A 27,529-nucleotide genomic window follows, 5' to 3' on the forward strand; every position below is an offset into this window, starting at 1 on the left:
ATTTACTTATGTTTTATAATAATTATTTGTATCTTTTATTTTTTCAACTAATTATATTTTTGTTAACTTTATTTCCATATCTATATATATTAATATATATTGATGTATTATTATAGAATGTAGATATTAACAAATGTGCAACAATAAAAATCAAATATAAAAATTCATAAATACAGTATTTAAAATTAAATATCAATTAGTTTTTGTTCTCAATAAACATAAATAGTATGTAAATAGAAAATTATAAAGAAATGTGTAATAACCCAAGTTACAAACCTCCTGTTAAGTTAACAGTTCTCTGTTTGAGTGTTAACGTACCAGAGCTAGAACGCATGTGCATACAAAGTTGTAAAAATGAAAAGTTTTCTTTCATGTATCTTCAATTTACTGTTGCTTTCTTACGAACATATTCTAAGAAATTCACAAACAAACGACGCACGATTTCTCTGCTCCATCTTAGCAAGAAATCCTGAAAATTCTTGGTATTGTACTACGACATATTCTCCTTGGTTCGTCCAGTATTTGGAACACTTTCACGATGACCCGCTGAACAATTTTGGCATCATTTACGCCATGTGGACGACCTTCTTCCGATTGACTACTTTGGATCCACAAGTCTTCATCAGTGGGATTCGATAACTCTGCGTTTCTACAATAATATCATATATTTCTACTACAGATATCATGCCAACATTCAGAAAGCAGACTAATTTCTCTAAACTTCTGAGTGGCACAAGTTTTCCAATGGAGTCTTAATATCCCCAATAGTTTGTCCAAATCACAGTCTAACATGTCACTTCTTCGAAACCTTTATAATCTCCTTCGTTCGTTCACATATTGCTAACATTACCTTTACAAGACCATGACTACATAATGTAGTAAAGACCTCGCATCGTTACAAGATTGTTACCCAGACAAAGGAAGGATAGCGTTAGAAGTTTATAACTAGGATTATGAAAATGGGAAGGAAATATAGCCGAAGGAAAATATAATAGGGTAAAGGGCTCGTTTTTTCTTCCGAATGAATTAAATCTATTCTTAAAATCTATTCTTAAAATGTAACAATTTTTCAAAGTTGAGTCTGCAAATGTGAAGAATTTCCACTTGACTTCAGAAGTATCGTGCTTGATTTTAACATTAGCTTGTTAATGAGAATCGTGCTTTAAGATTGTGTGTATTCTGTCGTTATTTTAGTGACAGAGCGTATCAAAATGATGAATATCAAATTTGCCAAACGGTGAAAATTTCGATTCGAATTCAAATACAGAATAGGGACGAATAAAGAAATCATGAAAACATAACTCCTTTTTGAACAACTTAATTCTTATTGTTGTGAATAGATTTGTGTATGTGGCTGTTAATTTCGAGCCTGTTCGGAAATGTATAATGTGATGCACATTTTATGACTTGTCAAAAACAAAAATTAAAAAATGAAATAAAAAAATCTTTAAATAGTTTATGGCCTGTTCGTAAATGCATCTGATGCGCAGTACGTAGGAAAAACATCACAAATGTACATATGATGCTCAAAAAAGTGCGTATAAACTACGCAACAACTTATTTGTATCCGCATCGAAAACTAATCAGAGACTGTGCAGTGATGTATTTCAGAACAGACCCTTAAATCAGAATGAACTAATCTTTTTCTCGAAAATAAAAACACATTAATTATAAAAAATCTTTATTTCTGCAATATTTTTTCTATAAAAGAAAATTAATGTAATATTTATAAAATAATTCATAATATGTATTTAATTCGTAACATATTCATAATATTGAATACATACACTTATATATCGTTAAATTAAATATAAAACTACAGATGTTTTTCAGAAGTAAAAAAATCAATTTTAAATAACATACTAATTAAAGTATTTAACATGTTTGATAGTAGTACCTTAGAAAATTATTTGATTACACATATAAAATGAAATCCATATAATTGTTAATTTTATATTTCAGCAAACGATAATTCTTTATGTATATATATATTTTTATTACAAAATATATATTTATTTAGTACATATGTATTTATATTTTTTAAATATTAAAAAAAAGTAATGAAATACATGTAAAAAATAATGTATGCATATGAAAATTATAACTAATAGAATTTGATTGATAGATGTTATAGCGAAAGCAAAAACACTAGAATTATGTAAATACTTTAATTTTTGATCAATTTAAGATTGCAGTTTGGCTTTTTTCACTTGTAGATCACAGTTTTCTTCAGGTTTCTCAATAGCATCTTCTATTGGTTTTGTAAGCAAGTGACCATCATCATCGATACGTCTTTTCTTCGAATTCTTATCCGATGTCATTGTTACTGAGCTGCTTGTACTGGGGCTAGTTGAAGTTTTTTCATCCTTTGCATCATTATTGCCATCAATTTTATTGGCTGTAGTAGTATTTACATTTTCAGCTTTAGTGGGTTCACCACCACTAATATGTCTTATATTGGCCGATATTTCGCGATTTTTGGCATCGACATCTTCCAAACGTTTCTTTAATTCCACAATTTGTACGTTTAATTCGGCAACTGAACTTAAGGTTTGTTGCAATCTTTTATTTTGTAGATTTTGCACCTGCTGCATACGATGCATCTGCAAGATAATACATATTATTTTGGAAATATGTACATGTGATCAAATAAAAACACAAAATTTAGCTTTTTTCGATTTTACGATTATTCCCAATAAAATTTGTGTGGCCTAGTGATGACTATTTGTTATTTTCTTTTTTAATTTCCTTAGTAAAACTTATTTTCTTAGGTATTTTTATGAAAATGGTAATAATGGAGTAAATACTTTTTAATAAATGTTGTCCATCTTATGAACATTATTACTAAACCCAAAATTATTTTGAAAACATACGGCAAATAATTTGTAATATGATAAAAGTCCTTATTTGGGTAAACATCTCAATTCTTTCTTTACTGTATTCCATTAACACATTAACACAATTACCTTGACAATTCCCTTCTTATATTCAGTTTCTAGTTTCTTAAAGTACATCATGGTTGTGCGAGCTTCTGGGCATCCTCCAACAGGGTGTTGATAATGTTCCAGAAATCCTGCAGATGTTGATGGCAATGAAGACTGTACAGGTTCGCTTTCATTCAAAGTTGTTTTTAGTGAATTTCCACTTAGACGTTCGCCAATAAAACCTAAACGTTGTGTAAGAGGTTCCAGAACATATGAATTATTACCGTATAAAGAGACTGCGGCACTATTTAATGTTGCGGGATTTGAAGTTCCCATGCCACTGAACGATATATTACCCAAACCACTAGTCGCTGCCAATCGTCTAGTATCCGCACAATAACCACTACCACCACACATTTTACTGGAGTCGGCAAATGTTTTCTTAAGATTATTGGCAATCTTTTCATCAAAATGCTCGATGGCCATCGATGAAATGTCACGTAACTCTTGCAAAACCTCGTGAGGCCTCAGTGGTTTATTAGTTTTCGATATTAAACGTAAAATGCGAAAAATTTCATCAAGTACACGACCGGGTATAAAGCAGCATAGATTTAGGTCCATATATTTAGTATAAGTCATGGATAGCATCGAGATTCTGGTTTCAATGGAAGTAAGTATATCGGCATGACGTGCTAGGCAGTGATTTCTAAAAATTAAAAAAAAAAAATTAATATATGGACCCGAATGAAAATAATATATGTATATATATATCAATGTCATTCATTCATTACCGTCTCTCCGACTCCCGTCTTGGCAGTAAAGCTTTGATGCGTTTGAAGCTAACACTGTGTTGCTTAATGACCTTATTGAAGCCTCCATTGAGAACTTGTTGGGCAATTTGATCGAAACGTCTACATACCTTTTATTAAGTGGAAAATTTTTCAATTGTTTACATTAATTGGGCAACAAATTATTTGTTTTTGCCTAGTACTTACCAATCTTTTTTTGGACACTTCGTCGTAACTGAGGTACTCAAAAATTTCGATTAACATCACATTTGGCAAATCAAAAATATTCATTTTTGCGTCTTCTTGAAAAAATTTTACAATTTTTGTGGAAAATTTTGTTAAGTATTATCCCTTAACGTGTTTTCCTAATCTTTCTAATGTTTTTGGATCTAGAATGTTTTGAACGATAAATAAAACAATGAAGAAGACGAAAATAATTAAATATTTTGCAAAGCCGTAATTACACCAACAAACGACTTGTGTTAGGGTTGCCAGTACAAACATAGATCGCAAAGAAACGACAAGACAGAGTTGAACTGAAATTTTTTGCTCATTTAAATAGAAGTACACAACACCCGCTGTACGCGCAATGCGTTATAGGTTTCTGTCAAAAAGAGTTGAAATAGTGTATTTTAGTTTAACAAGTTACACACTGTAGTTTATAACGCGTCCGCCGCGAAAAGTTCAGCAACTTTTAAATTTTGACGCATCGGCAGCTGATCAGGGTTGTATTTTGTTGGGTGTTGAATAAGAATAAACTAAAATTAAAAAAAATTCACCAACAATGAAAGGAAATATTAAAAAAAAATAGATAAAACCTTTAAATTTTGATTTTTAAAACAGTAACATTTTTAAAAAACATTAAAAGAAAGATCGTTGTTCCGTAGAACGCGTTTCCGCCTCAACGCGTTTGGTGTACTTTTGCTGCGTTCAATACACAAACAAGTATGTATATTTTATTAATTTTTTCTACAATATCCTATACAATTTTTTCGCCAGAGGTAGTTTTGCGGTGTTCAAAACATAAAACCTGGTCCACACTAGGAAACTTTTGTTGAGAAACTTTTTCTTAATTCTCTTTTGAAGTTTCCTTAATGTCCACACATAGAAACTTTTGTTTCAGAAACTACGTATTAATTGCATTGATTTGTTGTTGTACAAAACAAGTGTCCGAGTACGAGAAACTCCGTACCGCAAGAGAGATGAATGATATTCTTTCTCTCTAACGCAAAATCAAAAGTTTCCCAAAAAATGTTTACTAGTGTGGACCGGCAGTAAACACATACATTTCATATAGGAAACTTCATATAAAAAAGTGAATTTTTGCTCAAGTTTTGAAAGAAATTTGTTTCTCTTTTTGTACTCGGAATAAAAAGAACTATCTTGTGGTACATACATTTTGTTAAAATCAGCTATATTAGAACGCTATATTTACAAAAAATGAATGACATTAAAGTTGAAAAAATATTTGTAAACCAATAACTTAAGAATTATTCTTTTTCCTTCTCTGAATACGCCTTAATTTCTGCGGTATCAATTTCACGAAAATCTGGCTACATTTGCTTTATACACAGCTGTCAAGGAGAATTCATACAAGGTGAAGTCATTTGAGCATTTGATTGTTTTTATGTATGACAATTTATTGTCAAACTCTATACATAAAAAATATCACTAGCAAATACATATTCCCTTATTCACAAACCGAATTTTTATTTTATAAACGGTTTATAAATTAGATTTTGTATGGAAATTTTGTTTTATAAACCTTTTATAAAATAAAAATGTTGTTTGTGAATAAGGGAAATACAAAATAAATATTTTCTTACTGATTTCACCCTTTATTGATTCACCTTTACAGCTGTATCTAAAAAAGGTAACAATAAATCGTCATCAACAATTTTTGTATAACTGAATATTTTTTTCTTATATCCTTTTCCAAATAAAAATATATATTAAGAAGTCAAAATGCCCACATTTTATTTCGTTATTGTGGGCCACAATGATAATCCTATATTTGAAATGGAATTCACAACAGTTAGCAAAGAAATGAGAGTAAGTTCATAATCGATGAATCCTAGATATCCATTATTAATATTCCCCTTAATTTACTACTAATATATTAACTACTAATATATTAACTAGAAAATATACTGGTTTATAGACAACATACTAGTCTATAGACTATTCAGTAGATTAGTCAATAGTCTATAAACTACACATATACTAGAAATAAACGACAAGAGTGTACTATAGACTAGACAATAGTATTATCTATAGAATAGACCATATCCTCCTAAAAATAGTCCATATACAACTCAAAAAAAAATATACTAGACCAGAGAAAAGTCAATAAACTGGACCAATTTGCCAGCCGTAGGGTATATACATATGTATTATGTATATAAATTTACAACAAAACATCATATTTACAAGAGGTCTATTACCACAGCTTTAAACCCTTTACTCAATTTCACGAAAATCTGGCTACATTTGCTTTATACACAGCTGTCAAGGAGAATTCATACAAGGTGAAGTCATTTGAGCATTTGATTGTTTTTATGTATGACAATTTATTGTCAAACTCTATACATAAAAAATATCACTAGCAAATACATATTCCCTTATTCACAAACCGAATTTTTATTTTATAAACGGTTTATAAATTAGATTTTGTATGGAAATTTTGTTTTATAAACCTTTTATAAAATAAAAATGTTGTTTGTGAATAAGGGAAATACAAAATAAATATTTTCTTACTGATTTCACCCTTTATTGATTCACCTTTACAGCTGTATCTAAAAAAGGTAACAATAAATCGTCATCAACAATTTTTGTATAATTGAATATTTTTTTCTTATATCCTTTTCCAAATAAAAATATATATTAAGAAGTCAAAATGCCCACATTTTATTTCGTTATTGTGGGCCACAATGATAATCCTATATTTGAAATGGAATTCACAACAGTTAGCAAAGAAATGAGAGTAAGTTCATAATCGATGAATCCTAGATATCCATTATTAATATTCCCCTTAATTTCTTTCCAGAAAGAAGATCATCGTCATTTATCTCAGTTTATAGCTCATGCAGCTTTGGATTTAGTCGATGAACACAAATGGAAAACTCCCAATATGCATTTGAAATCAATAGATCGATTTAATCAATGGTTTGTATCTGCTTTCGTTACTGCCAGTCAGATACGATTTCTTATTGTCCACGACAATAAAAATGATGAAGGCATTAAGAATTTCTTTAATGAGGTCTATGAGACTTATGTAAAATATTCAATGAATTCGTTCTATAAAGTAAATACGCCTATTAAATCTCCCATGTTTGAGAAGAAGGCTCAATTGTATGGTAGAAAATATTTGTTATCTTAAATGCATTCATTTTTAATATAAATTGTAGTTGTACGTAATAAATATATAAATAAGTTTTTAATTTTAAATAAATCATATACATACATAGTTAAATTTGTAAAATAAATCTATGATTGTTTCTAAAAACTCATTATGCTCTAGGACACAATATAACAATAACAAGGTAGAATCCGTAGAAAAGTACGTTCTCTATATTACATGTCTGGTTAAAATGTAAATTAAAGCCGTTTTTAAAAGAGAATAGGATAATACAGGAGGCGATTCTCATAGATTTACTTATTGCTATTTTTGCCGAAATTCATCGTGAAACTAATATTTATAAGTGAAGCTTTTTCAGATATTGGTATGTTTAACGTAATTATGATTATCGGTGGTTCCGGTTGTATAAGGGCTAGTTAAAATAATGGTCCAATTTCAAACATCATGAAATTATCTTAAAAATTGCAATCTTTAGTTTTATTATAAGGCTCACATGGATGGACATTCTATGCCGATTATTATACTTATGATCTTTAGTTTTATTATAAGGCTCATATGGATGGACATTCTATGCCGACTAATATACTTATGGTATGTATGAGACAAATATTTTTGTGCGTCACAAATATCAGCACAAACCTATAATACCCTCCCTACTATAGCACAGGAATGGAAAATGGAATTTTCGTACAAAACAAGAGTTAACAACAGTTTTTGATTCTTACCAAATAAAAATTAATTTTTCCAAATTTATATCAATTTAGAACAAAACAATTTCAATCCGAATTAGTAAGTATACTTATTAATACTTGTAATAGTCCATAGATTAGTACTACTAATATATTAACTAGAAAATATACTGGTTTATAGACAACATACTAGTCTATAGACTATTCAGTAGATTAGTCAATAGTCTATAAACTACACATATACTAGAAATAAACGACAAGAGTGTACTATAGACTAGACAATAGTATTATCTATAGAATAGACCATATCCTCCTAAAAATAGTCCATATACAACTCAAAAAAAAATATACTAGACCAGAGAAAAGTCAATAAACTGGACCAATTTGCCAGCCGTAGGGTATATACATATGTATTATGTATATAAATTTACAACAAAACATCATATTTACAAGAGGTCTATTACCACAGCTTTAAACCCTTTACTCCATTTTTTATGAAAAATCTTAATGGCTCTTATTTAAAATCCCAAATTTAAAGAAAAAAAGCTGAATAATTAGAAATATTTTACACATTTTTATTTGCATAATAATCTTTCTTTTTTTTTCTTTTTTATTTCTTTACATAGGTAATACACGTAATAATATAATTTATAGTAATATATGTTATGCAATGCTTAAATGCATTTGATTTTTTCATAATTGAACTAAATATTTATAATTTTTTTTTATAAAATTATGTTTATCTAAAAACTAAAACAGACAATAAAAGAAATAAAGGAACAAAAAATATTTGTTATAGAGGGGAAAATTGCTTTTAAATAAAATAAAAATATTATTTATATTGTGTGAATTTTAATTAAACAATGACTAATTTATGTACTTTAAAGCAAAAAAATAATAATAATAAAATAAAAAAACAAAACAAACACAACATCAATGATTAAAATATTGTATTGTACTGTAGATTTGCTGTACATAGATGAGCATCGTTTCTGTCATCAGCAGAATTAGTGACAACAAGGCAAGATATACTACAACTTATGTACATTAACAAACACATCACTGTACATACAGACACACACAAAATTAATTGAATAAACATTAAAAAAATACATGTTTTGAAGAATGTTTTGTTATCAAATAATAAAGTTTAAAAATGCAATTGTTAATAATTTAAATCATTTTACAGCATAACCATTGGGGTTATTACTCTGCCAGCGCCAAGTATCAGCACACATTTCATCAATACCGCGACTAGCTTTCCAACCTAAAACCTTTGCAGCCAAAGAAGCATCAGCAAAACAGGTGGCCACATCACCCGAACGTCTTTCTACAAGTTTATGGTTTATTTTACGACCAGATGCCTTTTCAAAGGCATGAACCATTTCAAGTACAGAATAGCCTACACCAGTTCCCAGGTTATAAGCAAAGAAACCAGTCTCTGCTATATTACGTAGTTTATCTAAAGCTTTAACATGACCTTCAGCCAAGTCAACGATGTGTATATAATCACGTACACCAGTACCATCTTTGGTAGGGAAATCGGTACCGTAGACTTGTAGACAATCGCGTCTACCCACAGCTACCTGAGCTATGTATGGCATTAAATTATTTGGTTCACCATTAGGATCTTCTCCAATGCGTCCAGTGGGATGTGCTCCCACAGGATTAAAATAACGCAAAGACACTACTGCCCAACGCTAAAAATAGTAGATCATTTTAATATTATTAATAATTTTTTCTAGTTTTTAATCTTAAAATTAGCTAATTACCTTATCTGATTTACATAAATCCTTAAGAATCTCTTCTGTAAAGTATTTAGTTTTACCATAGGGACTAGTGCAATTGCCAGTTGGATGTTCCTCTGTAACTGGTAGGAATTGTGGTTCTCCATAAACGGTAGCACTAGAACTGTATACAAATTTGAAAACATTGTTATCGGCCATGGCCTCAAGCAAGACATTTGTGCCGGTCATGTTGTTGTGATAGTATTGCAAGGGAATGCGACATGATTCACCAACAGCTTTAAGGGCAGCAAAATGTGCTACCATATCAATTTTGTGCTAAAAGAAAAAAAAATATAGGAATATATGTTTATTTTTTTTATTTTTTTTTTGCGCATATTTTTAAATTGATTTATTCTACAAAATTTCGCAACTTTATGGAAAATCTTAGCAAACATTAGAGCAAATATCCATAGGTATCCATAGCTGCACACATGGCTCTAAAACGGTCTTGTGGATCTACATTTAAAACCCAAAAATCTAATCATACCACTAGCTTCAGGCAAAAATGTATTTGAATATGGTGCCAACAGAGTTTAATATATCTACCGACAGTCAAAAGGCAATTAGGACTGCTACAGAGAACTAAGCGAATACTCTTTCAGTGGTAAGATTTGCATCATATGGGTACCAGCCATAGCTTCCAGGCAATAATCGGCAACGAAAAACGATTATACTTATTTAAGACATCGTGCTACTTTCTTTGGAAAGGTGATGAGTGAACACACATGATTAGGTTAGGTTGGGAAGGGTTATACACCGTAAAAACGGCGTATATCCACTCGGAGACCATAAGGTCCATTGTGATTCCCTTCAAGAAGTGAAGATTCAAAACAGAGAAGACAAAAACGCTACAACAACACAAGAAAGAAAGAAAATAGGTAAAGAGGATATGTGAATAGATAGTAAAATACAGATACATAAATAATCATAAATAATAACGAAAATTCATGCCCTCCTATAAAGCCCAGTCAAAGAAGTGACTAATTCCCTTGACAAAACCTAGTAGGTTGCGAGGGTTAAGTCCCGCAATTTCCCCCAGTTCGCCGTGGAACCTATTCCCTAGCCATTTCAGCCTGAGGTTTTGTATGCTAGGACATTAGCAGATAATATGCTCGATCGTCTCTACTTCCTCCTCATCTTCGCATATCCTGCAATAGTCCGGTATACTACTGTCCCACTTACTGACAAAGGTTCTAACTGAGCAGTGTCCAGTTAGAAACCCTATCAGAACCCTTAGACTGCGTCTTTCCAGTCCTATAAGTATTTTGGTAGAACACACGCACATTACGCAGACAAATAAACAAAATTGTACGAGCTGATTCAGAGAAAGGCAAACAATGTGCAGAGTGAAACTCTGGAACACTTTCATCATCGAATTTAGATCTATATACATACATATCTTGGAGCATACATCACAAATACTGAACAGGTCCTGGAAACTGAGTTTTTGAACATCAGACGATGTACTTTCATAACGTTTTCTACAAAAATATTTTTCGACATCCTTTATGTGGAATGGATCGGTTTAAAATTAAACAAGTAGGAAAGTATAGTCGGGCATGGCCGACCATATAATACCCTACACCATGAGAATATTTTAAAAATTTTAATTTTTCACAAATAAACATTTATGTTGAATTTTACCTTAATTCCAAAGTATTTAAGCAATTTATTGATAAAAAACAAATTTTCTAAATGAGGCTTTATATAGGAGTATAGGTCAAACATGGGCCGATCCTCATTAAATTTGGGAAAAGGATATATTGTTAAATAATAGTTAATTATGTTGAGTTTCATTGCGATACAAATGGTTACAAGTCAACTTTAGACGTTTAATACATTTTTTGATGGGGGCTTTGTATGGGGGCTAGGGTCAAATAAGGGCCGATCATTACGAAAATCTGCAGTGTCATTTATACTTATATAAAACTTATTTGTGCCAATTTTTAGAGAGATAATAGCATATTTGACGTAATTATGGCATAAAAAACTCAAATCGGGAGGTACGGTTGTATGGGGCCAAGTTAAATTATGGACCGATTTCAACCATTTTCAATAGGCTTCGTCCAAAAAACATGCTTGGTCCAAATTTCATCAAATTATCTTGAAAATTGCGGCCTGTACCTTGCGCACAAGGTTTACATGGACAGCCAGCCAGCCGGACAGACGGACGGACGGACATGTCTTAATCGACTCAAAATTTGATTCTGAGTCGATCGGTATACTTAAAGGTGTAGGACCAATATTTTTCAGCACAAACGTATAATACCCTCCCCACTATAGTGGTGTAGGGTATAAAAAGCAAATAAAAGTAATCACCCTATTGTACATATATTAACTATGAACATTTTTTGTATTAATACGTGCGAAATTTGGAAACAAGTTTGTTTAACAAACATCAACGTTCACGTGATTAATATTTAATTAAAATTCCATCACCCATCAAGAGTAACACGTGCGTCATGATCTCTACTTTGTAATCAATACCCATAAAAAAACATAAAATGTGAAAATCTACACTCAATGAAAATATTCTAAACAAAATTTTGTTTAATCCAAATACATGCACAAAAATAAACACACTTACATACATATGTAAGTATGTATATGAATTCAATTGAAGCAAGTACGTGATCAAAGTACTTGAAAATAAAGAAAATATTTTGACCTTAAGAAACAGATACTGCTGGCAATTAATAGTTTAAATAATAAAACATATTAAAGCTAAATATTACAAGTTCCAAACAAATATAAACAACAATGATAATAGTAAAATTGCATTAAAAACACTGATAAGAATTAAAAAAGGCAAACAATTGTAATTGTAAAACAATATGCTGATAGTGAAAAATAAAAAAATAAATGTAATAACTATAGGCTGATATGTGTATTCTGAATTTTGTAATTATGATGCTAAAAGAAATTAAAAAAATTAAATACAAAATGCATCATTTAATGTATGTTATTGAGAAAAACAAATAACATAAAAAATATGTTTTAATTGATAACGACCTTTTTTTAATTTGATATTTTAGCTATATGTACATTGTTTCAAGAATGCGATAAAGTTTTTTTTTTTTTAACACGTACACAAACCAAAAAGGGAAGCAAACAGAAATGTACGTCCAACATTGTGAAATATTAAAAATATTATTTTTAGTTATCTTAACAATAAGCGCATGTACATATGTAAGAATATTATATAGTGTATTGTTTATATAAAATTCTACAAACAAATTCTTAAAAAAAACTGCCAACACGATAAAAAATTTAAAAGCAGACGGAAATTATTTAATGATATATTTTAAATTAAAATATGTATTTTTTATGAAAATCAAAGAAATATGTTGATGCAGACACAATATGTTTTGTAACGAAAGCGAATACTGAGAATTATGTTATATATGCTTTTATGACAAGTTTTAAAGTATTAAATAATTGGTTAGCTGTTTCAGTTTTTGTTTAGTTTGACCAAAAATCAAGAAAATTTAAACAAATTTGAATTTTTTTGCAATTTTGCTTTAAATTTTATATCTGGCAATATGACTATTCTTTTTTAAATAATTAAAAATTTTCGAATCGAATTTTTAGATTTAGAACATAATATTATGTTTTCATCAGTTGTCTACATATACAGTATTGTTCGAAACCTAAACAACTTTTTTTTGAATTGTATACAAAGTGCTATATTTTCTATTTTAATTGATTTATTCAAAATTATATAATTGATTTGTATAATATTATGAGTCTACATTATAATAACAACATTGTAGACACATAATGTTATAAATAAATTAAAATAGAAAATATAGCACTTTGTATTCAATGCCAAAAAAAGTTGCTTAGGTTTCGAACAATACTGTATGCCAAATTTTAGCAAATTTGGGCTACAGGAACTAGTTAAAAATTCAGTTTAAATTTTCAACCATAAAAACATTCACTAAATTTTCCTATTTAATTTCGATTTTTCGACATTTTTAAGTTTAGTGTAGTACTGGATTATTCATCAAATTAAGTTTATGTTTTTATATCTATTAAAAGAAAAAATTTCTTATTAATTTCATTATCTTATCATTTGACATAAAGCACTTTAGACTGTTTACCTTCAAAAAGTAGTTGATTCGAGAATTTTATATAAAATTAAGTTGAATCAAATTTGTTTTATCTTTCAGAGAAAGACGTTTAAATAGATTTCTTACTTTTATTTAAAAAGAATTAAATTGATGTTTTATAAACAAATAAAATAAACACTCAATGGAGCTATAAAAAAGCTGTTCAAACATAAATATGTTTCTACAGCTGTAGCTGTTAAACAAATATATTTATTAATTCAAAGAAAAATACAACATGTGACCCAATTTTGTTAAGTGTAACATTTTGGAATTTAATAAAAAGCGTTTAACTTTTCAATTTACAAAAATTCTTATATAATTACTACAGTTTTTATGATACTTCTTTAATAACTTCCATTTGTAAAATGTAACATTTTGAAAATAAACAAAACGACAATTTTCAAACAATATTTTGTCACAAAATTAAAGTGATAAACTTTTAAAAATTTACATAAAATTAACATTACTATATTTACAAACATCGATGTAAATTTAAAGTTCTGTTTAAATTTTAACATTGCACTGTAAAATCATACTAAAAAATCATTAATATTTAAAAGACAATGAACCATCAACAATAATTCAATGTCAAGTTTAAATTACACAATATATTAAAAATATATTACCCACAACAAACATTGTGCGCTCTAAATAATATGGAAAATCATAACTAATTTAGTTAGATCTATAAACAGCAAATTTCAAAAATGAGATGTTAATTTTATGTAAGTAGGCCATGAAAAGGGCAATGAACTAAACTATACAAAATACTTGGGAGATGTATGGAAACAAATCACAAATCACGCCTAAACAAATGTATACACACAAGTATACAATAAGAAATCTTAAAAAATTTGTTAAAGTCTAAAGAATATGATTAATGCAAAATAATTGTAATTGAAGCTGACTTACCTCTTGAAAAACTGCGCGCACTTGTTCGCGATCAGTAATATCGACGCGATAGAAATGTACTTTCTTGCCAGTTATTTCCTGGACACGATTTAAAGCTTCGGGAAGTTTTGCCGTACTGGAACTATAGGCATTGCACAAATTATCCACACAAACAACATTATAACCAGCATTTAACATTTCCAAAACGGTGTGGGAACCAATGTAACCAGCACCACCCGTTACTAATACCGTTGGGGGAGCCATCTCGTTTTAAAAAGTGTTCTAGATATAATATAGATAGCAAGAGAGAATACACTTATATTATTGCTCTTGTTTAGTTGGAAAAAGTAAAAGTTTACTTTTATAAGAATTTTTATTATTGACGTCAGCAATTCAATTATTTATTACACTTTAAAGAATTATGCGCAAAGATGTTCGTTAGTATTGCTAATGTTCACAACTAAATACTTGGTACAACACCAATATATCTACCTGATAGTATGTATGTATGTCCGTCGGTCGGTTAGACTATCTGGAAAACTGTTTTTAATGAAGATGAGCAGTTTATTGGTGTAAACAACACGTTGTTAGTGTACCAAATTGAGAATTAAATCTTTTTGTATAACTTTTGAGATAATAATGATGTTATTGAAGATGATACTCAACAACAATCACTAAACTGGCAGACACCACTGGTCAAACAACTAAATATTCAAAAGAGAGGATATTCAATAGCAGCTGGTTGTCAGTCAAAAACCTGAACGTACGGAAATAATGATAATTATGAATAAAAACTTATACTATAGTATACTCAGTGCTAAAGATGCTGACCTCTGTTAATATTTCTTGTATTTAAATTAAATATTTTTTCTAATATTTAACACTTTACGCCCTTCTTCAACACCACAAATTAACACACGCTTCTGTTTTTATTACTTTTCACTGCTTAAAACCGTTGATAGTATTGATGAAATAATTCGCGTATTTATTTAACTTTGTGGTTCATTAACAATTTCACTTTTCCCCCTGTCTTTTGCCAAACTTTCTTTCAGCGTATCGTACGGATACTTTGTTAAACGTCCGTATTTTTACTAAACACCGCCGCTTCTGAGTTGAGACTGGGCCAGTTCTCTTGGATGTTTTATGTTCTTGTTCCGACGTCGCAAAAGTTAGATTTCTGTGTAGCTGCAGTTGCTGCTCCCATTAAGTGTTTACTAATTCTTGATATCAATCTTGTTGTTTCATTAATAAATAGCGTGCACTGTAGATGTTTTTATTTTGAATAAATGCAGTTAATCTTCAAGTATTTTATTTAATAGTAAATAAACAATTTATTACTTAAATACTTGACATTAATTTATTGTAAAAATGTATAAACAAATAAAAAATTTTCACGCCGCTATTGAATTTTTTCTGGCTCTCTCACTTTTTTCTGATAAGCAATTGTTAGAGTTGCCGTATTGTTAATTTGAAAAAAATCAATAGTGGCAACATCTTTGAATTCGCCGTTACAAATAAATTAGTAGGGCAAATTTTGTGTTGCTAAATATGAAAAGTTTATAATATATCATAAATATTATTTTAATATTCGGAAAGGGTATTTAGCAAGGTCTATAGATTATTATTAGTTGCACCATGTTATTTAGGTTTAAAAGAAGAAATATTTTCAAAGTTAGAAATCGTTTGGAAACTGTAAAAAAGTATCGGTATTTAGGTTTATTTCGGTAACGGTATTTAGGCGTATTTGGGTAACTTAACGGTAACGTTATTTTGGGTTGAAATAACTTGTATTTTAGAATTATATATTGAAGAGACAAAAGATGCAGATGCGGCCAGGAGTCCGCAATGTAGGACTACTCAGGTATGTTAAATTTTAAAACGGTTCTATTTCTTCGTTTGTGTTTCAATTTAAAAATATATTTATAGTTATTTATATTTATCTTTTTAAATTTTTGTTCATATAAAATATTTTGTGTAAAGTTTGTCAGTTAGGCAATTTTTAAACAAGTATGTTATCAAAGAACTGAAAAAAATGTAATCTTCAAATTCGAATATTTTCTAAGCTATAATAGTTAATTGATAACTAAGTTTTTATAGAGCTCATCGAGGAAGAAATATTATTTTTCTTTTACCGCAAGTGAAATTTCATTCAAATCGGACTAATTAAACATTTAGAAGTTACAGACTTACTTCCTTCTATTTCACTCATCACAAACTAGCTGAAAAGTTGTTTTGAAGGTAACAATGGCATAGTTAAATGTGGTTTCACACTAATTTTATTTCAATTAAAATAAAATAATAAAATTTTATAGCTTTTTACATTCTCATATGTGTTTAATTAAAATACTCACCTTTCAATCTCTAAGTGTACATCCAAATATTGCCGTATATAATTTTAATTTTTCGCCACCGCAATAATAAAACCGCATAAATATGGTAACGCTACATGGAAGTCTGGCAAGCAACTTGACCAGCTGTTTAACTTTTTTCGATTTTCAGCTCAATTCTTTCTGAGATTTGTGGTTTTTTATCCACTGTTTTTGTTAAAAAACCTTTATTGCAAAAACTTGTGAACATGTCGAAAATATTGAAAGCAGTAAGTATGCAACTTGTTAATTAAATACTGTAAATAAAAAACAACATATTCCCCAATAATTTAACGTCTACAAAATGGGAAATAGTGAATTGTTTTTGTTATGTCATACGTGTTTCGGAAAATGTTTTGTCCAAAATACCTAACCTTGGTAAAATATAATGGTAATATTTAACCCACTATTTTCAGTCTACCGGCTTGACAGGCTTGGCTGTTGCAGTTAATCCACACCATACCTTGAGTGCTTTGTATGGTAAAATCTTAAGAGCCGTAGCCAAGATGCCTCAAGATGCTGCCTACCGCAAATACACTGAACAAATTGTACAACAAAGAGCAAAAGCTGTAGAAAGCGTAAGTAGTAAAAAATATTTAATTTAAAATATTGTGTTTAATTTGAGGATATATTTACAGAACAAAGACATCAACGCTTTGGAGAAAGCCATTGGCTGTGGCCAAGTTGAAGAATTGATTGTACAAGCTGAAAATGAATTGGTATTGGCACGTAAAATGTTGGGCTGGAAACCTTGGGAAAAATTGGCACAACCCATTCCCAACAAACAGTGGGATTGGCCACCAGCAAAAATTACTGAACCTAAAATTTAAATTATAAAAAACTAAATAAATTAAAACAAAAACATGTTAAGAACTTATTTTCAAAGTGTCTATGGATTTAATGTAAAGATGCATGCAAAATTATTTTGTTATTAGAAGTAATTTCTGTAAGGGCAAAGTTTTTCTTAACAGCATAATGATGAAATTGTTATTGCACTGAATAACTGAAAACATAATGAGTTTATACCGTTTATTTGAATTTTTTGTTAATAAAGATTTTCGAATTTCTCAAAATACTTTTTGACTATTTACTTAATTTGACTATAATCTATCTTGACAGTATAATATTAATAGCATTCGGTATAGGGAAAACAAAAAAAAATTGTTTACTTGACACTTGTGTTATTATTACGAATCAAGATTTTCTAAACCACTGCCCTATTATTACAGTAGGAAAAGACATTGTTATTATTCCGAAAATATTTACTTAGATTTTTTTGTTAAGAAGAGTCTGAAGGGTAGATGTAAGATTCGTTCTTTATTACTTTAAATTTCCGAATATAAATTCGAATTAGTAACTTGTTAGTATTCTAGCCTATCAGACGGGAGGTAGTGGGACAATTTCCACCAGACTAACTAATTAACGAACAGAGCAAGTTAAATAAAAGCTTGCAAAAAATACAAATTTGAATAAATGTCTAAATTTTTTATTTTACAAATATTTCAGTCCTTTTAATTTTTCAATAAGAACAAGTTACAAATAAAAGTTTAATAATAATATTTAATAATTTAACTTAATTATTAAACTTAATACATATTTTAGATAATTCCAACTGAAATACATCATTGTATATGGGTACACGCTAATCATCTCATTTAAGCTGTAGTTAAGTCTCTTATCAATTCAGTTTTAATAAAATATTCGAACAATCAACTTGTACTACTCGTATTAAATCTCTACAAAAGTATCAAAATGATATTCTCTACCAGAATAATCACATTATTACTTTTGCTTTTGGTAGTTCTAATCCACTCGGCACCATTAACAAATAATGTTGGAATACAAAAACAATTGCTGAAAACACGCTTCAAGCGACAAATTGATTTAACCCTGTCCGCCGAACATGATGACAAAGAAGATGAAACTGAAATAGCACTAGAGGCCATTGCAAATCTATGGCGTAGTACAGATGGCAATACACAAATCGATGGTTCGGCCAAAGTTTTACATCGTTCAAATTCCTTACAAAACGGTAATACTCGCTATTCGGCACGCTTTCATCTACATCATGATTATAGGAAACGTAAATAATTATATTTTGTTTTATAAATTTATCTATAAAAAAATATCCTGCTAAAGGTTCCGGTGCTGATTGGCGTTTGGGCTTTCGTGTACTTTTTACATAAGTAAATAATACTTTTCATTATTATTTCAATTGTTGGAGGTGAAATTTTAAAATTCCAATCCATATGTAGTCGTACTTGTACTACATGTAGAATGATAAACTTCTTGAACTTTTTAATGTGTGTTTTTTTGTTATTGTTTGTATTTTATTTGTTTATTGTGTTTAATTATTGTTTTTTATAAGGAATTCAATTTAAAAATTACATTGAATTTTTAAAATTGTCTAACCAAGTTCATTAATAATAACAATAAAGAAACGTATTTGAAAAATATTGAAATCAAAGTTGAAATTTTATTTTAATTAATTAATTTACAAGCATTAAAAAAGTAGTTTCATTTAAATTCTATTTTGAATTATACTTATTTTTAGAAATATGTATAAGTTATTTTGATTTAAAATATATATTTACATATCATATATGTAAATATTCTATGGAAAAGTTTAAAAATCCACTGATCATATATCATTTTATATCATTTTAAGTTGGAAATATCGCAAATTGGAATTGATGAATTTCAATTTGTAATAGATTGAATTCAATAAAAATTTAATTATTCAGAAGAAATTTAAATTTTATCAGTTCAACAGGATTTGAAATCCAGTAATTAAAGGTAAAATAGTGAGATTACAAAGGCCCATGAAATGAAGATTTTAAAAATCCAAAATCAAATCAAAATCGCTATCAAATTGGTACCGGTAGATTATTCCTTATTTTCTTCTTCCTTGCTCTGGTGATTTAAATCAGCTAGATCTAAACCCAGTAGCCGAGCCTAATCTATCGGCTGGGTCCAAAGGGATTCAGGTTCCAGTTAATTTCGATTGTGGTTCGGGTGTTATGTTCCTTAACCGAACGCATCTTCGACTCATCATACAAATGTTCTTCTGACGTCATTTGAATATAGCCCCTTATGGATCTAAGGGCCACAATTTGAGTTCACACAGGCGCTGCTTAGTTTACCACTGACCAGTCAATCGTTTGGTAGATAGGTAACGTTTCTTTATTCATTCCCTGCTGCCGGCTAGAGTCATAGCTGGAATTATCACATAGGTACCTGTTTTTCAAATCGCAAAGGTCATCAATACAATGAACAGTTATTTGCAAAAGAGATTATGTGTGTGGTGATGTTATATAAATTAAACAGGATCGGTGAAAGAAGTCCACCTGTTCTAATGCTGTATTTTAGACGGAATCCATGCTGAGGATCTGTTGGATGTAGATGATGTTGTAATTCCCAGAGGAGTAGTTTCTCGAGTGATTGAGGAAATTGGTCTGTATGGTTTGCTCATTTCCCTGGTTTCAGCAAGACTTTTTACCGACTTTAATAAAAAGGGTGGGAACCCCTGTTTTGATAAGAAGTTAAATTAGAAGTGTATACTACTCGTTTTGATACCCAATTTCCAGTGTACAAATTTGTTATACTCTAAAGTTATAAATACTTTCGAGAATATAATATATGTATGTATGCATGTTGAAATATAAAAAAAAAATCTGAAAAAATCCATAAATAATAAACTATTGAAAACCAGGCTGCAAAATTAATCCCCATTTTTTACTGCAGTACAAAATAAAACACAATAATTAATATTATTTTTATACGTATGTAAGTATTTTCTACATTAAGAAAATTATGAAATTTTATTATTACTTTTCATTTTATTTGTTTATTATTTATTATATCAATAAAAAAGGATAATAAACTAAATAAAGTTTTTTAAATAACATTTATATGGTTTTTTGGTTTTATTTGTTTTTCTTTCTCTTTTTTAAATTGTTTTAATAGGCATGAAAAATAATTAATTACGAAATGATGTTTATGGTAAATTGAATATAATTTTTTTTTAATTGTTATTGTTTAATTTTATTTATTATTTATGCTGATTTTAATGGCAAAAAGTTCTGCATACATTTACGTAGATAGTTTTTGGTTTTATTTAATTTATTATTATTTTTTTCTGTGTTATAAATATTTTTTTTGTTTTATAAATATTTTAAAGTTAATTTTGTTTTTTTTTTAGTAAAGTAGCACACGGAGATTTGAATTTATGAATATTCTACTTAATTATTAATAAACTTTTAATAGTTTTCATATATTCCTTAATAAATTAAATAAAAATAAAAAATTATAATAAATATTTATAAACAATTAAAAACATAAGCTGTATATAATTTAATATTTTGTAAAAGGGATTTTTTCTCTTTTTTTGCCTAAAATGTATGTTGTATTATTTTGTTTACTATTTTTTTTTTAATTTTTTTTGATCACAATTTGATTTCTTTGACTCCATTTATTTTCCTTAAAATATCCTTAAATTTTTGTTTAATTTTGTTTTTTTTTTTTTTTTGTTCCTTTTACAAAACCATTCATTTGTTTATTCGTTTTACTCTATTTTTGTTTTTCAAGCCAAAATTCTCGTACATTGTGTAATTATCCAAAAATATGTTGTACATTTTATCAATTTTAATTATTTTTTGTTTTTATAATTTAAATGCATTTTTAACTATAATTTTGAAACGGTTTTGTGTAAGTGTGTGTTGTTGGTTTCAGTTTTTTATACAACTTAATTTTATTTTGCCAAAAATACCTTTTTATTTAATGCTAGAATATAATTAATTAATTGTTTAATTTGTCAAAGAACCTAAAAGTGTCTTTGTTTAATTTAATTCAGTCACTTTCAAACATAAGCTTATAATTAATTAAAAAATATTTTTTATTATTAATTTTATAATATATACACATAAATTATTAACAAATAATTTAATTTCGATGTTGTTTTTCTTTAATTTTGTCAAGAATATTAAAAAAATAACGTTAAAAATATGAAAAAAATCATAATTGCGCTTATTTTTATTAAATTTCTTCTATTAAATATGTAATGAAAGGATATTAAAAAAACAAACTTGTAAAATAATGAAATAGAAAAGAAAACACAGGCAAAGTATAAGTATACTTTTCTAAAGAATTGTACAGCGTTGATCCGAATCTGGCCCCAGAATTTACCCATTATATCAGGTTTTTCAGATATAATGTCATGAAGTTTTGAAAAGAAAACGTCAGTGCTTCAATATCTTTAAAAAAAACATACTTTGGTTTAAAATTTCGTTGGCCTGTGTTATAATTCAAACATTAAAAGACCGTCTCTGTAACATTTCGTAAAGAAAAAATGAATTAAATTTGCTAAATTTAAAGGTTAAAAATTGATTTTATTGTATGGAACTACAAGGTAAAGTGTTTCACATAATGTGGGGATTATAAACTTGTTGCCTTGCTGCTTATTGAAGGGACGTTTAACGATTACGATTACATCGGTACTAAAGAGACATTGAATTAATCGTGACCTACAGTATCATTATCATTAGAAATGGCAGAGAACGCACTTCATTACCTGGAGTACTAGAAGTGGACTATGTGTGCAAAAACGAAGATAATACAAAATTCAAGCTAAAATTGTCTGATAGTGCAAAATATTTGGGAGTTATACTGGATCCTTGGATGTAAAGCATCTACAGCCTAGTACTCACGTAGAGGATATCAATAGGGAGACCTGGGTTATGAATCCAAAGAATGCTAAATAGATCTTTGTTATGGTACTCACTGTGCACTTGTTTGATAGAAAGCCATGCCCACCGGATTACCTACGGAACATAAAGTGGTCTGGCTACTGTCTATTTCTAGCTAGAAAAGACACCTGCAAATGCCAGAAGAAGACAAATGGAGTTCTATGTAAAAACTAGCAAAGGATTTGAATGACAGTTTTATATGTATACCACTTTTCAGTGGTTACTGGCCACTGTCTTTTTGGGCTTTATGTTAAAAGATAGATTTAATCTGTTGAATAATCACCCCTATTCTGCATTTCGATTACGTTTACGCATTCAGTTACGCAATGATCGAAAAAAGGTATTCCAACAAAAAACTGAATCATCGTAAGAAAAAGAAGAAGCAATTCCATTTCGTTTCAATGCTTTACGAATGTGTGTATTCTGCGTTACGATCGTACCTACATACGTTTTTGTAAGTTGTTGTTTATATGGCGGAGAAAATTTCGATTCTAATTGAAATGCAGAATAGGGGCCAATATAATCTCTGTGGACAAGCCTGCTGACTAGTATATTGACTAGTATTGACTAGTCGATTAACTAGTGTAGTGATTTGCCTGTAAACTAGGCTATGGACCAGCCTATTGACTTATTTATGAAATAGTCTTTTAACAAACCTATAAATTAGTCTATAGATTTATCTCTGGCATAGTCTATTGATTAATCTATGTTCTAGCATAGCAAGGGATTAGAACGATAGTTTATCAGTATACTATGTACTTTCCTTTGTTTACTGGCCACTGTCCTTTTGAGTTTTATGTAAAAAGATAGACCTAGGCTGTTGACTTATCTATGGACTAGTTTGTTGACAAGCCTGTTGAATAGTTTATAGACTATATTTACTAGTATTTACCAGTATTGACTAGTCTATTGATTAGACTATGGATTAGTCTTTTTAGTAGTCTACCAAATAGTCTATTGATTTGCCTGCGGTCTAGTCTATGCACCAGCCTATTGACTTATTATGAAATATGAATCTCTGTCCTAGCATTTTGACTAGTCTATTATGAGCAAAAGTTTAGAAAAGCTGTATTTTTCGATATTGAAAAGTTGTGTAATAGTACAATAACACTGAATGGCTGTGATGGACCCAAGTGTTTCCCCAGTGAAGTAAACATATAAACAACCTGCTCACCTAACCTGAGATATTACAAAATGGATCTCTTCGCAAAATGAGAAGTATGTTGAAGTGTTAAAAAATGAAATAATTAATTTTAAACAAATGTAAAATTTACAAATTAATAAAATAATAAGAAAATTGTATCACTTAAAAAAATACTCAAAATAATTAAAATTTTTCTGTTTTATTTATTTACACATTAATAAATTATAATAATTTTTTGTTAAATAAATATTATTATTACTGTTGTTTTTTATTAATTTATTAATAATAATCTTACTATAAATTTTAGTTTATATTTTGCTATATTTACTACAGCAAACAATTAATGATGAGTCAATGATAATAATTAAATATGTAGGTTATGTTTACATAAATTTTATGAATGTGCTATGTATGAATAATGTATAATGTATGAAAGCATGATGATGATGAATAAATGATGTATGATATATGGAAGATTTTTTTTAATGTAAGTGTTTTTTTTTATTGTTCACATATTAATTTTATGATAAACATTTTATTTTAAATTCACAAAGAAACTATTTTTAAAATGATACATATGTATGTTTGTTTATAAAAAATATATATTTTGAATAGGTATTTTATGATGATCATCAAGTCTTCTTTTAAAAAATTTTATGAAATCTAAATTATTAACAAATCAAATAATATTCTAAGGCATTTAACTGAATACGGTAAATTGATATTAAAGGCATATTTTTATTTTATTTTTTTTTTTTAGATTATACATAAAGGGTTTGAGCACAAGGAGGGAAATGTATGATATAGATCCAGACATAATATTCTATCATTCAGCTTTTCTCTCATTGTGTCTTTTCTATATGTTTTGAGTTTAGGTTTTTATTTATTTTTATAAACTTTAACGCAAAAAATATTGTGGCTTTTCATTTTAAACTATAATTAAAACTGTGTTTATTTAATAATGTGTTATTATGGAAAATGCCTATAAGGAATAAGTTTTATATGCTTATTAAATGCTATCTTAAGTAATGGATATGGATTTGAAAAAAAATCTTTTATGGTTTGGTTTCTTTTTGATATTGCTTGTTCAATTTAATTTATTTTAGTTTTTATATTATTTTTTATTTCTTTATTATATTGTTACATACTTTTTTCTAATTGTTTTTTAAATTGGTTAAAAAATAAAACAAAATATATTTAATAACGGGTGATTTCTGTAATTAACTTATTTTAATAACTTCAGACTGAAAAACTTCAGTAATATTTCGCATTTAGATTCCAAAAATATTTATAGTCGTTTCGCAGAGAGCTACAGATTCTCAACGAACAACACCAGTTGATTCTGTGCTGGGTACCAGGTCATAAAAATAAAAATTGCAGACAAACTAGCATGAGCCTGAGTAGATATGGACTTGAACACAGCTTGTCTTTCCTGGGTTTGACTCCGTTTATAGAAGTATAAGGTATACATTTAAAGTCGACTCGTATACACTTTGGAACAATTTATCTCGATATATCCAAACAAAAGCTCTATGGAGTCCAGAAGATAAAAACACACAGAAAAAACTTCTAGAATTGGAAAAGTACGCACTAAGATTGTATGTAGGTATAATCACGGGACATAATGTGCTTAAATATTTCCTTAATAAAGTAAAGTTATGTAATGGTAACACTTGCCAACGGTGTAACGAGGAGGAAGAAGATTCTTTTCACTTTCTCTGTCAATGTTTTGCATTATCTCGCTATCGATTTCAATGTGAAGTATATATAACTTACTATGCTGCATGGAAGGAAGAATACAGAGATGTTTAGAACCTGACGAAAATATACGATATTGGAGGCATTGGCACCGGACAATTGTAACAATTGTTGATCTTGTGAATTGCACACATAAATGTGTGGTCCTCCCTAAACCATAACCTTCATTTAATAACCCATTGTCCATTCGCAATAGGCAGCGGATGAAATTTCTGCAGGAGGTTGTACGTCCAGGCAGGTTAGAAATTATCTTACCGATTCTGGTCCCATCGATATCGTATGTCATAATTTGGGCCATGAGTTCATAATTCTTAGTCGTTTGGAAACCTTAACAATGTGAGTTGCTAAGAAATGATCTCCATAACACAGGCCAAAAGTATATTTTTCTAAAGTATTGAATTGCCCTGAATTAGAATCAGGTCCCAAATTACGACATACGATATCGATCGAAATCTCAATAGAATCTAAATGGAGATTTCGATCGATATCGTATGTCATAATTTGGGCCCAAAATTTCTCCATCACATCATGTTTTAAAGGTATCATGTCCATAAAATAGAAAAATCTCCCGCTTTCGGCCATATTAGAGGCGTCATAACAGCTCAAAGACATATTTATTTATAAAATTTGTAGTTTCACCGGAAAATCATTTTCGAATACATCACTCTACAAAAGTATGTATTGGTCTGTTTTGACTTATTTTCAAATTATGTTGGTCTGTGTTATTGAGAACATATTGATGTAGGTGTCGTACAAGAAAATAAAGGAGGCTAGAAGCCTGCTTCTAAGATTTCGGGATTTGTAATTGTAAACGTTTAAAATGTTGGTATACATATTAACCTCTGTCCTCATTACCTCCCTCAAAGAGGTGAAAAAATAATAGAGGATTTCGAAGATTAATGCATATTTTGGAAAAAAAATCTGTTATAGCGAACAGATTTCGTCGACATTGACGAAAGACCAAAGATCCAAATCAAATAAAATTGTGAAAATAAAATGATGAAGTTCTCATATATTTTATTTCGTTGTAGTACATAGAGTACGAATATACTTTCAGTTTTCCCCGATCACTTCGTGAACTTACTTTTTAAATCGGTCAGATTAGATACGGACAGTGTTCGACCATAATTCTCATTATTTTAACTTCTGGAAAAGTCATTAGATAGAAAAAAAATATCCTAGCAAGCGCACCTAATAACGAATGACTTGTCAAGACGACTATCAGTAGCCTCAGCCTACCACATGAAAGGTTGGCGTAGAGTGGTCAGGTCAGCCTTACTCCTGCTGAAGAAGTTTTAGAACATGAAAGCGGCACACCTACCAAAATGTCAATCATCAATGCGAGAACATATTTAAACAGTTGGAGTATCCCGGCATGCAGAACAATTCGATGTTCGAATGATGCGCCACCTCGTTAAGAAAACTAGCCTGGATGTAGTGTAGATGCCAGAGAGAAATCTATGCGAATATTTCTCTATATATCAATCTGGATGATGTTTCACTGGTCATGTAGCTTAAACCATTCTAAAGTTTGTAATATAAAAGCCATCTAAACCCCTCCTAAACTTGGACCCATATAAACTACAAAAAAAAAAGAGTCTCGAGAACAATTCGTTCATTGTTCCTACTGTGACGCTTGTGTCAGAGAAGAATAAAAATAAAACTTTGTTTCATCTTCCAGATAGTGGCCTCGAGTACTGGTAAAGGAGCGCACAATAGGCCCGATAGAGGCCTAGGTGTATTTCTTCGGCTTTGATGTATATACATCCTCCTTTCAAACTAACTACCACTAACTTCTTCTAGATATATTAACCTAAAGTATGAATTCAAAGAAAAGGTGGGCAACATAGAAGGCCTGATTCGGATACAGCACAGCTCAATTAATACATACTATAGAAACATATTTATATTCTGATTTCTATATAAAAAAGTCAGTAAAGGACATATTAGTCCATAAATTTTCTGCTA

General features: G+C 29.3%; 5 protein-coding genes across 8 annotated transcripts; 3 read left to right on the forward strand and 2 right to left on the reverse strand.

Moving 5' to 3' along the window:
- Positions 1-1,672: 1,672 nt before the first annotated feature.
- On the reverse strand, positions 1,673-4,200 carry LOC119602611 (F-box only protein 28). Of its 2 annotated transcripts, XM_037954210.1 has the most exons (5): positions 3,920-4,200; positions 3,716-3,843; positions 3,281-3,630; positions 2,967-3,166; positions 1,673-2,603 (listed from the first exon to the last, which is right to left on the reverse strand). In XM_037954210.1, exons 1-5 carry the CDS (start codon positions 4,001-4,003, stop codon positions 2,184-2,186), a joined length of 1,182 nt encoding a protein of 393 aa, XP_037810138.1. In that variant the 5' UTR covers positions 4,004-4,200; the 3' UTR covers positions 1,673-2,183. The 2 variants fall into 2 exon arrangements, with proteins under 2 accessions (XP_037810138.1, XP_037810137.1); XM_037954209.1 differs by having other exon boundaries at positions 2,967-3,630.
- Positions 4,201-5,610: 1,410 nt separating this feature from the next.
- Positions 5,611-7,221, forward strand: LOC119602599 (probable trafficking protein particle complex subunit 2). 2 transcript variants are annotated; one of them, XM_037954192.1, is made up of 3 exons: positions 6,457-6,516; positions 6,601-6,695; positions 6,759-7,221. In XM_037954192.1, exons 2-3 carry the CDS (start codon positions 6,609-6,611, stop codon positions 7,089-7,091), a joined length of 420 nt encoding a protein of 139 aa, XP_037810120.1. In that variant the 5' UTR covers positions 6,457-6,516; positions 6,601-6,608; the 3' UTR covers positions 7,092-7,221. The 2 variants fall into 2 exon arrangements, with proteins under 2 accessions (XP_037810121.1, XP_037810120.1); XM_037954193.1 differs by lacking the exons at positions 6,457-6,516; positions 6,601-6,695 and adding an exon at positions 5,611-5,764.
- A 1,346-nt stretch (positions 7,222-8,567) lies between these two features.
- LOC119602598 (UDP-glucose 4-epimerase) lies at positions 8,568-15,988 on the reverse strand. 2 transcript variants are annotated; one of them, XM_037954191.1, is made up of 5 exons: positions 15,381-15,988; positions 15,042-15,306; positions 14,571-14,831; positions 9,532-9,822; positions 8,568-9,459 (listed from the first exon to the last, which is right to left on the reverse strand). In XM_037954191.1, exons 3-5 carry the CDS (start codon positions 14,811-14,813, stop codon positions 8,938-8,940), a joined length of 1,056 nt encoding a protein of 351 aa, XP_037810119.1. In that variant the 5' UTR covers positions 14,814-14,831; positions 15,042-15,306; positions 15,381-15,988; the 3' UTR covers positions 8,568-8,937. The 2 variants fall into 2 exon arrangements, with proteins under 2 accessions (XP_037810119.1, XP_037810118.1); XM_037954190.1 differs by lacking the exon at positions 15,042-15,306 and having other exon boundaries at positions 15,381-15,987.
- A 994-nt stretch (positions 15,989-16,982) lies between these two features.
- Positions 16,983-17,990, forward strand: LOC119602614 (NADH dehydrogenase [ubiquinone] 1 alpha subcomplex subunit 5). Its single transcript, XM_037954223.1, has 3 exons — positions 16,983-17,145; positions 17,332-17,493; positions 17,554-17,990. Exons 1-3 carry the CDS (start codon positions 17,125-17,127, stop codon positions 17,743-17,745), a joined length of 375 nt encoding a protein of 124 aa, XP_037810151.1. The 5' UTR covers positions 16,983-17,124; the 3' UTR covers positions 17,746-17,990.
- A 592-nt stretch (positions 17,991-18,582) lies between these two features.
- LOC119602615 lies at positions 18,583-19,382 on the forward strand. The gene is made up of 2 exons (XM_037954224.1): positions 18,583-18,947; positions 19,055-19,382. Exons 1-2 carry the CDS (start codon positions 18,668-18,670, stop codon positions 19,099-19,101), a joined length of 327 nt encoding a protein of 108 aa, XP_037810152.1. The 5' UTR covers positions 18,583-18,667; the 3' UTR covers positions 19,102-19,382.
- The last annotated feature ends 8,147 nt before the right edge of the window (positions 19,383-27,529 follow it).

The sequence above is a fragment of the Lucilia sericata genome, unplaced genomic scaffold (genome assembly GCF_015586225.1).
Source record: "Lucilia sericata isolate MDLA Ls3-8-SP2 unplaced genomic scaffold, ASM1558622v1 Contig000244F_arrow, whole genome shotgun sequence".
In the NCBI taxonomy this organism is placed as follows: Eukaryota; Metazoa; Arthropoda; class Insecta; order Diptera; family Calliphoridae; genus Lucilia; species Lucilia sericata.

Excerpts from the sequence above, each read along its gene's own strand:
- LOC119602611 (XM_037954209.1), bottom strand. The coding sequence starts at position 4,003 with ATGAATATTTTTGATTTGCCAAATGTGATGTTAATCGAAATTTTTGAG. Across the intron at positions 3,844-3,919 it reads AAGTGTCCAAAAAAAGATTG|GTATGTAGACGTTTCGATCA; the intron begins GTAAGTACTAGG and ends ACTTAATAAAAG. Across the intron at positions 3,631-3,715 it reads AGACGGGAGTCGGAGAGACG|AAATCACTGCCTAGCACGTC; the intron begins GTAATGAATGAA and ends TTTAATTTTTAG.
- LOC119602599 (XM_037954193.1), top strand. The coding sequence starts at position 5,678 with ATGCCCACATTTTATTTCGTTATTGTGGGCCACAATGATAATCCTATA. Across the intron at positions 5,765-6,758 it reads CAGTTAGCAAAGAAATGAGA|AAAGAAGATCATCGTCATTT; the intron begins GTAAGTTCATAA and ends ATTTCTTTCCAG.
- LOC119602598 (XM_037954191.1), bottom strand. The coding sequence starts at position 14,813 with ATGGCTCCCCCAACGGTATTAGTAACGGGTGGTGCTGGTTACATTGGT. Across the intron at positions 9,823-14,570 it reads TGCGCGCAGTTTTTCAAGAG|CACAAAATTGATATGGTAGC; the intron begins GTAAGTCAGCTT and ends TTTTTCTTTTAG. Across the intron at positions 9,460-9,531 it reads ATTTATGTAAATCAGATAAG|CGTTGGGCAGTAGTGTCTTT; the intron begins GTAATTAGCTAA and ends TACTATTTTTAG.
- LOC119602614 (XM_037954223.1), top strand. The coding sequence starts at position 17,125 with ATGTCGAAAATATTGAAAGCA. Across the intron at positions 17,146-17,331 it reads TGTCGAAAATATTGAAAGCA|TCTACCGGCTTGACAGGCTT; the intron begins GTAAGTATGCAA and ends CACTATTTTCAG. Across the intron at positions 17,494-17,553 it reads GAGCAAAAGCTGTAGAAAGC|AACAAAGACATCAACGCTTT; the intron begins GTAAGTAGTAAA and ends ATATATTTACAG.
- LOC119602615 (XM_037954224.1), top strand. The coding sequence starts at position 18,668 with ATGATATTCTCTACCAGAATAATCACATTATTACTTTTGCTTTTGGTA. Across the intron at positions 18,948-19,054 it reads TTCAAATTCCTTACAAAACG|GTTCCGGTGCTGATTGGCGT; the intron begins GTAATACTCGCT and ends ATCCTGCTAAAG.